Raw genomic sequence first — 11222 nt, 5'->3', positions numbered from 1 at the left:
GTTATCTAAATGCCGCTGTCTGTTATATATGCAGTCTAAAGATGCCACGCCTGCCTCTGGAGCCCTTTGCATTTGCCTGCTCCATCGGTGAGTTAGAGACCAATTTCTGCTAACGAGTGGCAATCCCAAATGGGGCTGACCTACAAGATTCACAGTTCAAACCAGTTTGGTCTGTCTGCCGCAGGTTTCAGATCGCTTTTGAGCTCAGAAGGAAGGAAGGCATTAAAGACATTGCAGATCTTGAACACGGGCCATTGTTGTCTGCTGGTATGGATGGTTTGCTAGAACGCTGAACTACAAGTCAAAGGCTGTCGTTTTTAAACTAGCTGTATGTGAAGGGGAGAGGCTCAGTAAACTGGGCATTATGACTACTGGGTCATAAATCAGACAATGCTGTGAATGTCCAGCATTGGTGATCTTTATAGACTTGTCAGAGGCCTTTATCAATTTGTGGAGAAAGGGGGGAGTGTGTGGGTTCACAGTGCTGAAAGGACTCCTGATTCATGGGAATGCTTCTGTCTTTTAGAACACTTATCAGACAACTGAGTCTGCTGTAGAAATGGTGTTCACTGGTTTAACCTTGTTATATGGGAAGCCTCTTCAGATCCAGTGGTTAAAGCAGCAAGCCCAGGCATCTAGGCATTGTTTCAAGCTGGGCCGCCTTAAACTTTTTATTGATTGTATTCTCAATAGAAAAGAATGATCTAATGACATTGATCAATGGTGTCAAATTCAGTTTTACTTAGGGTCATAAATTCCTTGTAGGAGCTGGGATCTACCTTGATTAAAGCAGGCTTACTAGTAATGCGCATGATGTAACCGCTGACTTAGTCGTTTAGTCTGCAAGCACCTTAAGAAACATAACCAGTGTCGTAAATATAATGACGCTCGCAATGCAATTGGCAGATTTTGTCGGCCTGAACTCCCAAAAGGAGGTCTCAAAGATCTGATAGTTGTTTTTTTAAGTTTGTGAAATGTTACTACAGCTTTGAAGATCCTGCGCTGCAGACAAAACCCAGGTTCTTGCTGAATAACCTTGGGATGGACTAGCTGAGCTTTGTTCGCTACTGTAGATTCACATTAGCGATTTCTCTTTTTTTGGAATACCCTCAATACCTACCCCTCTTGATTTCCTCTTTCCTGTACGAGACCATGAAGAAATATCATTCCACAGAGCCAGAAACCCACTTATTGGTCACGTTACAGTCAAAGTAAAAATAATAGTACTAAAACCAGCAAGTTGCCAATTTAGGGTTAAATGACACAAGTTGCAACTCATTTGCCAGCTGTTGAATGTTATATTTTGAAGCAATTTTAATGAAGTTTCTCCAAACGAGGCTGTACACACAGCAGATTGGTTGGAAACGTCACATGCTTCAGCTTTCAGTTGGTTTTATTTCAACCAGTAACTAAATATCGGTCACTTAAGATTCAGACAATTTCTTGGAATAGTATGACATTAGTGTAAAACGAATCTAAAAATCTAAAACCTGATCTTTTACAGGGGTACATTCTGAAAATGACAAAGCTTAACTGATTTTTTGACATGTGCCACAGTTGGGTAAGCGATACAGATGTAATGTACAGCTAGGTTTTGCATCACCTAGAATTTTAGGATTGAGACAAAAAAAAAAAAAAAACTATATGAACATAATTTAGATCTTTTATTTAACATCATGTAATCAAAGAAACTACAAAATGATATTGCAAAAGTCTACTGGAAGCCACAATAGTATGTACTATGTTTGAAATGTCACAAAAGTACAAAGCGGTATGTAATTCAATATTCAGCAGGTTTCATTCAACTTTATGAAGCCAAATTAGTTCGTTGTAAAGGGTGATGCAAAACGTTTGGTCACAGCTGTACAGCTAAACTGGAAAGTGGGGGGCAGTTGTGGGTTATCAGTATAAAAAGTTGAACCACAATTGCTCCTAGTTGAATTTGAAAGCATGAAACAGAAGTGCTTAACAGAATGCTAATCAAGGTTTTAAAAACTTTTTTAGACCTTATAACTAGTATCACTGGTCCCCCTCTTTGCTGTTGGAAGATCTTTTAGTTATTTGCTTGTACTATCATTTGGAATACGGAGATACTAGACAACGTTATAGATTACAGTCTCCTGCTGCTCGCTGTACACGTCATGCACTGCAGTGGTCAAATTGCAAAGACACCTGTATGTTTATCTGTAGTATTGCGTATCATATATTTACATATCTTAAACAAATGCAGTAAGAAACGATTAAAGGGGGACCCGTGATAATGTTAATAAAGCTAAAATGGGTTAACACTCCTTTAAAGGGGTTGCAAATGGATGGATTTATTATAAGCCTGGAAGAGGAAGTTTATTGAATAAGTAACTTCAGTGTTTCACAGTTGCTATAGAATTGGTTAATGGGCTGCTCTGTCCTTACCAGTTCACTGAGTGCAATATTACAATATGCTATTTGATTTTAGACTGTTATTTTAAGAGATACGTAAGACTAATCAGACAAAAAAAAAGTACTAAATGTTACATGTTTTGGGTGCCTATAATGTACCAGGAAGCAGGATGATTGTGGCAGAACAGTATATTGTACAATATTCTTGTAGAGATTCTTTTACACTGTGGGAACCCTTCAATTAAATACTGTAAGTGATAAATAAAATTTCTGATTTCATTCTAATGTGTTAAAGTTTCTGATTTCATTCTAATGTTGTTTTTAACTGTAATGTAGAAAAAAAAGTTTGTCTTTGTACATACAAACTGTATGTGTCTTGGCTTTTTCCCCTCTTCTTTTGGGTCTTTTGGTTTAAAATGCAGAGTGATTAGGAGTTTGTTAAAGTGCGTTGTGACAGAGAATTGAGTCTTAAAAAGAAGTGGTAACCCGGGCTATAAAATCCATTTCTAACGTCTCACATCAGAAATACAGATCCTTTATTATTTTGCTCAAATTAATTGTGTTCTTTTGTACTCTCCATTCAGGATATGTAGAAATGTATAGATTTCACGTATAGATTATGAATACATAAGAGGCTGCTTCCTGCCAAGCATTGCCTGTGCTGTAGGTGACATGGTTAGATTGCACCTAGACCAGGTGGATAGTTTTGGTTTAATAATAATACAAAGCTCAACAAAAGGCAGAACTAGTGATAAGAACAGGGATTTTAAAGTACCTAAATAGCTTTAAATCTCCGCTTTCAATGTACATGAAACAATACAAAGGATATAGTATGTTTTTTTGTTTTTAAATAATAAGGGAGTCATTATTTTTCACTACTTCATGTTTGCCACTCCTTGAAACTATAATATTCATATTTCACTTGGGTAGTAATTTGTCTCTCAGCAAAACTAAGTAAAACAAAAGAGATGATGCTGTTTAGGAGTTGGTGCTTACGCATTTTTTTTGATGAGTCATTTTCAGGGATGATCAGTGTATCTTTGATTGTGATTGGATATTTATGGTTATCCCTGGCAGGTCCCATAATTTATTTATTTATTTTTTTAAACTTGTATTCAGAACCTGATTTCCTCTATTCTACTTGCATGGAATACATCCAAATAAAACTCGTTTTTTAAAAATGGAAAAAGTATTAAGGCCTTTTTTGGCACACTAGTGTCTCAAATGAATTTGTCTGAGTAAATCAAGTTACAAAAATAACCTAAACCATTCTCTAAATCTAGGAATACTGTCCAAAAAATAAAGATGCTTAATGAAGTTATCATTTATTATTTTACAGTTCAGTATATTGTAGCTTGGAAAGAAATCAAGTCTTTCTGGCACAACACCATAGTGTCCCACAGTGGCTGAAGGCTATCCTTAGCTCTCCTTACTTGAGTCTCAGTATTGCCCATTTTGATTCAACCCAATAACACATATGGGCAGAATATCCATCCTTACAAGAGAAATCGTCTTTAAAAATGATCAGCGCAATTCCAACATTCAGTAAAAAGATTATTTAAAAAAACTCACTCGAGTGGTTTTTGGGAACGCTAGTAAAGATCCATCACAAGACATTTTTTGTGAGTCGTGATAAATCAGAACTGGGGTCTTGGATTGTAGCATTTCAAAAAGTTCAAATGTCATCTGCAAAGCTTAATACAAAATACTGTTCTAAGATTAATGCAATATTGGAGCATCAAAGCAGGGAGAATAAACAGGGAACAAAGGCTTCCTGAAGAAGAGGATTTCGGTACTTCTGAGCAATCCAAGTTTGATACAGATTGATGTCTTTATCCGGTACACCCTTAATGCAGTACCGTAAATCTTGATTCAGCGCAGAGAGCTGTTGAGAAATACATTTCCGAAGATGCCCTGTAAATGAAACTGCAAGGTTTAAAAAATAATGAAAAAATCCTGACTTCCCATTCTTCCTGTCATCGCCCAGAGGAATCAGGGGGGAAAAAAAACTACCTAGGCCCTTCCAGTCCAGGTTTGTGTCCTTAAAATTGCACTTCTTAATTATACTTTTTAAACCCATTTAAAAAAAAATAGTTGCCCTGGTGCCCAATCACCTGTCTGCATTGCTCTCTTTAGCTGCTTTTTCTTCTTCTGTGGTGGTGGGTTGGAGAGGGAGCGGGGCTGGCATTGGGCACTCTCTCTCCCTCGCCAAGCAGAACTGCAGCTCTGATTTCCGCGCCAGTGCGGCCCGTAACTGCCCACGGATCTCCTCGATGCGGCTCTCCAGCTCCACCAGCTCGGTGTTTCGGGGTGAGGGGGGTGAGGTGCCCGAGCAGGAAGAGCAGCCGTTCTCGCAGGGCCTCGCTGCCTCCTTTGTCACAGCCCCCTCCCTGCCTGCTGCCACCACCTGAGCCAAGAGCCGGCTGCTGTTGAGGGTCTCTAGGTTGAAGTGTACCCGCTTGTTGTCCCTGCTCTCCTGGGCACTCTTGTTTTTCTCGTTGTTCCACTTGGCGGGGGGAGGAGGGGGCTGGGGGGGCTGGACCCTCTGAAGGTTGCAACTGGATGATATATAGAAGAGGGAGGGAGTTAGTGCTGCTTTCACACTGTCACATTGTAAAAACAAATTGAATCTGATGTAACAGATTCTTTCAGGTTTAGGAACTCAAAACTCCTGACTCCCACTGTTGTAGGATGGAAAAAGTAACTCCACTCAAAAGACAGACTAGTCAATCTAATATGTATATGTACTGTATATGGCCATTTTAATTTATTTTTCAGTATAAGACACTGAAACTACTTAATATAAGTTATCCTAAAGTAGTCTTTCTGTAAATTTAAAGATAAGTGGTTGACAAAAGCTAGGTAAATTCTTAAAGTGTCTGTGCAGCTGGAAAGCTTCATGTGTCTTGTAAACAGGTTTGTGTTTTTGAGGACACGGTACCTTTTCTCTGTTTTTGGTTGTTTTTGGTTCTTGACATCCTCAAAACTCATGTTCAAAGCGCGGTGGATTTTCTGCAAGAAGAGGAACAAGTTAATACCTTCACTTTCCTAGTCACTGTAAATGTGTGTGTGTGTGTGTGTGTATATATACAGTAGTGTGCAGATGTATTAGAACACACCATTGCTTCTGTTGTTTTGATTTGTTGTGCTTATGAAATAATCCACTCTAACTGAAAATCTTGGAGAATCATCAAAATAGGCAAATTAGTGATTGTCTCATTTGATTGATGACTTTAATAGGTGACGTGCATTTCATTAAAAATATTAAACGAAAAGGAACACATAGCCACAAATGATAAAATGCATGCAACTTTTTAGAAGTTGTTTAATTAAAGCACAACGTGGTCTAACACTGTCACACCCTGAGGTTTTCATGTAGTTTGGCCCATAAATGATAGAAATGACAAATCTTCTGCTATTCCGATACATGTGCACACTGCTGTATATAGCTATGCTCTCTTCTATATAACTGACCTCTACTAAGCATGGAATCGCTAGCTCTCTATTAACAAAGGCATCAAATCAAAAGTTTAAAACTTAAATGGTGTGCATTCTATAGCTTATTTTTAAAAAAGAAAGACAAAAATAAGTGATATCTGTCCAAAAACATTTCACATCCAGCTGCAAGAATAAAGTGCCCAGTCCCAGTGGTCTCTAGAGAAGGGGCCAATATATACATATAGAAAAAGGGGATCAGCGGCCCTGTAAAGATGGAATAGAAAGTGGCTCAGTTAAACCAGATACAATTGGCACCCTTGGCCCCCACTTTTATATAGAAGTAGGGGGCCAGGTTTGCCAAATGTGTCTGTTTGAACTTAGCAACTTTTACATTACATGGCCCCTTTTGGTGATAGCACATCTTTATGATCCCTTTATGCTAACTAGGTTATTTTTTTTTTGCATGTGATGTGTCCTGTATATTGTGGAGACATTTCGGAGAGCTGGACGGTGAGCTGTGGTTCTCGGTCGCTGTGGTTTTACCTGGCTGGTGTGGAGCCAGTACTTGAACTTGTTCCTCTTGCGGATGTGAGGCAGGATGAGACGGTAGAAGGCATGCTCTCCAGCCAGGGTGAGAAGAGCCCCGCTGACCCCCACGCTGAGCAGCACGAAGAGGCCCGAGAAGTGATTGATCCCCATCTGCAGGGTCTGGAGAGAGAGAGAGAGATCACCATGCCCAGTGTGAGGAGCCTGCTCTGGGTTAGGAGTCTGTCCTGAGGGCTGATTCACTGGGGCTTCAAGCACAGCTAGCCACCTCACTGCCTCCCTCCCAGTCCCCCAGCTCTAACCACTAGACCACACTGCCTCCCTCCCAGTCCCTCAGCTCTAACCACTAGACCACCACACTGCCTCCCTCCCAGTCTCTCAGCTCTAACCACTAGACCACCACACTGCCTCCCTCCCAGTCCCTCAGCTCTCACCACTAAGACCCCAATGCTTCCTTCCCAGTCCCTCAGCTCTAACCACTAGACCACCACACTACCTCTCCCAGTCCCTCAGGTCTAACCACTAGAAAGCAGGCTATAACACGATTCAATGCTATAGTTTCAGGGTATAAGGAAGAGTCAGTTATCATATCGCATTATTCCACAAGAGGGCAGTGTGAGTTCATTTAATGAAAGTATATTTAGAGTCACGCCTCATTAAAGGAGTTGTTTCACCTTTAATGGAACTACAATTGGGTCTATTTGCAGAAAATAGCTTGTCTATTGCCACATTCTTATTTTTTCCTGTGTTTTGAATCTCTTGTGAAATTTTGATCATTTTAAGATCATTTTACCTACTTTTAATGTGAGCGCCATCTTTTAGCAAGTCCTCAGTAAGTTGGTTGGGTATTATGGGATGTGATAAATATTAAAAGATAATATCGTTTTAAGATGAGCAAAATTGCACAAGTGGGGTCTAGATAGGATTTGATGTGGCTGTGGGGGGATCACGTGTTTTACTGTGGGCTATTTGGGCACCAGAACCCTAACAGAAATAAAAACCTGGGGGAGTTCTTGTTATCAAAAGCAGTCAAGATGAATCCAAAAATTCCATTCAACTCACACACACGAGCTTGAGTTAATAACTGTACTGAAGGGGTCTGACAGCAGTGTGCAGGGCTGCAGGCGGGTGAGAGGCCTGATCTTGTCTAACCTGTAAAGGCCCAGGAGGGGGGCTGGTTAATTAACTGATACGAGATCTGAATTCCTATTGATTAGATACTTGGGCAGGTCAGCATATCTTTCTTATACAGTAGGCGCCGCTTTATCGGGACGCCTCGAGGGATGTAAAAATATTCCTGATTAAGCGGCTGTCCCAGTTAAACAAGAGGCATTTGAGAGGACCTGAGTCACACTTCTAGTAATAATTTACGACATGCACAAGAGAGGAGCAGTGTTTTTACTGTTTTAGCATTAAGCTACCACATAATACATGTTGTTTTCACTTATGAGTTGTCTTGAATGCATTTGTACTGTGGGCTAAGTTTTGAGATGCAGAAATGTGATTTTTATAGAAAGTTTTCATGCTAACTTTTGTACTTGATAACATTAATTTCAAAATCCAATTGATGCCTATGATTAATACATTTGAGACTAATTTGAAGCTATTTTCAATATTCATTAAATCAAGTTATTAATCAAATTGATTCATCTTGTTACATCATTTTGGATTACTGTCTTGTTCACAGTCATCTTAAAATAACGTTATAATATGTTTTGTTAAAAAAAGTTTTTTTGACAGATTCAGATTTCGCTGCTGATGTATTTATTTTCAAAAGGTTTTTCTTTAGGTTAAGCACTGCAGCTGTGTTTAGAGCTGAGAGACTGGGAGGGAGGCAGTGTGGTCTAGTGGTTAGAGCTGAGAGACTGGGAGGGAGGCAGTGTGGTCTAGTGGTTAGAGCTGAGGGACTGGGGGGGAGGCAGTGTGGTCTAGTGGTTAGAGCTGAGGGACTGGGAGGAAGGCAGTGTGGTCTAGTGGTTAGAGCTGAGGGACTGGGAGGGAGGCAGTGTGGTCTAGTGGTTAGAGCTGAGGGACTGGGAGGAAGGCAGTGTGGTCTAGTGGTTAGAGCTGAGAGACTGGGAGGGAGGCAGTGTGGTCTAGTGGTTAGAGCTGAGAGACTGGGAGGGAGGCAGTGTGGTCTAGTGGTTAGAGCTGAGGGACTGGGAGGGAGGCAGTGTGGTCTAGTGGTTAGAGCTGAGGGACTGGGGGGGAGGCAGTGTGGTCTAGTGGTTAGAGCTGAGGGACTGGGAGGAAGGCAGTGTGGTCTAGTGGTTAGAGCTGAGGGACTGGGAGGGAGGCAGTGTGGTCTAGTGGTTAGAGCTGAGGGACTGGGAGGGAGGCAGTGTGGGCTAGTGGTTAGAGCTGAGGGACTGGGGGGGAGGCAGTGTGGTCTAGTGGTTAGAGCTGAGGGACTGGGAGGAAGGCAGTGTGGTCTAGTGGTTAGAGCTGAGGGACTGGGAGGGAGGCAGTGTGGTCTAGTTCTTAGAGCTGAGGGACTGGGAGGCAGGCAGTGTGGTAAATGGTAATTGAATCGGGTCCTCTGTGTTTGTAGAAGGTGATGGAGCAGCGTCGCTCTGGTCACACACTCACCTCAGTGACAGCAAACACCCTCTTCCCGCAGGGCACCACTTTGTACCACTTGTCGTGCAGCATGTCCATGAAGCCGTCTGACTTGTAGCGGCTGATGAACTCCGACACATTGGAGGTGAAGGGGGAGTTCTGGGGCAGGCCGATCCCGTAGCCTGGGAGGGAGAGATAAGAGTGGGGAGCAGGAATTACAGAAGACCCTTGAAACTGCATACAATTCAATGTGGAAATTCAACATGTAGTTATTGAGTAGCCATCTGTGTAATCACTGTGATTACATAGAATACAACTTAGGTCTAGGAAATGTAAGGATCTATTATATTTAAAAATATATATTACCTAATGGGTCTTAGGAATCTTGGCGACTTAACTTTCAAGATCCAGCTCAAAATAACATAAAAACAAGTGTTTTGTCTTCTAATAGCCACAGCGGTCTTTACTTGCAGGTAGCTGACTTTATTTCCTGGACACTTAAAGGAATGTTTTATAGACCAACCCATTTCTGTATGATTAGTTGTCATCTTTACTAATTATTTCAGCAAAATTTGCTTCTGAAAAGAATGACGGTGAGGAAATGAAGTGGAGAAAGGATCTTATAATTTCCAAGAAACCTTATTATTAACTAGGCCTTTATAAGAAACTAAGTCAAGTAGCTAAACACTTTGCCTGGTGCCTTTTTTACACTGATTATAAGTATGTGGGGGGCATATTATTTTACATTTTCCAAACCTGGATCACCGGGATCCTTGAAGACCCGACCCGACAAAGTCTTGGGATCTGTCAGCTACTAGAAGCAGGACAGGCACTGATGGCCTCCTTTCGTTTGTAAATGTTCTTATACGGTTTTAAATTTCAACACAAAATGTGGACTCTTTTGTAATATGTGGGTGTCTAACTGGACAAACCCTGATGATTAGCTCTGTGTAGTTCACCCAGTCCCATTGGATCTCAGGCAGATTTCCGGTGTGTAAAGTGAATCTGTAGTGACATTAACTGTGCTGGGATCACCATTCCCCTCCGTCAGCATGCTGATTAGCAATCTTGCCGGCTCATTCCACTTTGCAGGACAAGCAGCCCGTTCACCTTCGCAACCCAGCAGAGTGTGAAGCGTTGAAAAGACAGACACTCGTCATGACAGTCACTTTCCTTAAACAGCTCAGGACAGGTTGTCCTATAAATGGTCCCAGAATATCAGGTTTGCCCTACAGCTATGGCCAAAAGCTCAGCTTCACCTAGAATTTCAGGCTTGAGACATAATAACATAATTTCGATATTTTATTTAACATCATGTTATCAAAGAAACTACAAAATTATATTGAAAGTCATAATAGTAGTATAGTATTTCATGTTAGATTTCGATTTCTACAAAGCGGTATGTAATTCAATATGTTAACGTAACATTATTCAGCAGGTTTCATTCGACTTCATGAAGCAAATTGAGTTAATTTTATAGAGGGATGCAAAACCTTAGGCCATAGCGGTGCACACATTTACCACGTTCACTTTCATCAGTCTGAAATGTGCAGTTTTGAAAGAAACACATGGTATAGCAAACATGTATTTTCATTTTTAAATATGTTATCTGTTACTACTTCAGGTTTAAGGAAGTTTCGATTCTCTCTGCCTTTTTCACAAGAAATATGTTACTCCTCCTAAGTCATTTCCGCTCAGCAGTGTCTTCTGGGTCATGTGATTGGCTAAAAGCATGTCAGTCAATAGGGGAAGGTGCTGGTTTGCTATTAACAAGTAGGAAGCAATTGAAAGGGTGGGGACAAATGACCAAGCAAGTGCAATACTATCTGAAAGCACTGATCTCAAACAGTGGTTTTGCAGTACCAGATATCATGTTTTAAAAGATCATGTGCTTCTTTCAAAACTGGACATCTGAGGCATACCGTACATGAATGCACAACAAGATGGATTGAATTATTTTTGTTAGAACATAGAAATAATGAAATAATTCAATCTTACCTGACATGAATTGTCACCATCTAACATTTTCCTATGTGAAAGACGCACACATTATGATAAATGTTTTATTAGCAGTTTTGACTGTACTGCCCTTATTCATTCCAAAAAGGCTTTTGAATTAATTATGGTGTTGGATAACATCGACCTACATTTGTCAAAAGCTTTTTATTGAAGTGTACAATTTTAATCTACCCAGGTGTTTTTCACAAAAAAAAGCACAGCAGCAATGCTACAGAAGAAGTCAGAAACAACTTCAGGTAGTTAACAAGATAATTCCATAAAATCTGTCTTAATTCTTGTGT

The 11222-nt window shown here is 40.6% G+C and overlaps 1 protein-coding gene across 2 annotated transcripts in view; it reads right to left on the bottom strand.

Moving 5' to 3' along the window:
• Positions 1–1655: 1655 nt before the first annotated feature.
• Positions 1656–11222, bottom strand: part of LOC117401264 (glutamate receptor ionotropic, NMDA 3B) — a 46121-nt gene continuing 36554 nt past the window's right edge. For both annotated transcript variants that reach the window (XM_059013990.1, XM_059013991.1), the window contains exons 6-9: positions 8953–9104; positions 6361–6525; positions 5321–5391; positions 1656–4937 (exon numbers count right to left, since the gene is read on the bottom strand). In XM_059013990.1, coding sequence (XP_058869973.1) covers positions 4490–4937; positions 5321–5391; positions 6361–6525; positions 8953–9104 — 836 coding nt within the window. In that variant the 3' untranslated portion in view covers positions 1656–4489. The remainder of the gene's footprint in view (positions 4938–5320; positions 5392–6360; positions 6526–8952; positions 9105–11222) is intronic.

Source organism: Acipenser ruthenus, chromosome 47, assembly GCF_902713425.1.
Source record: "Acipenser ruthenus chromosome 47, fAciRut3.2 maternal haplotype, whole genome shotgun sequence".
Lineage (NCBI taxonomy): Eukaryota > Metazoa > Chordata > Actinopteri > Acipenseriformes > Acipenseridae > Acipenser > Acipenser ruthenus.
Note: the sequence above shows the minus strand (reverse complement) of the source record. Positions and strands in the feature narration are given on the sequence as shown.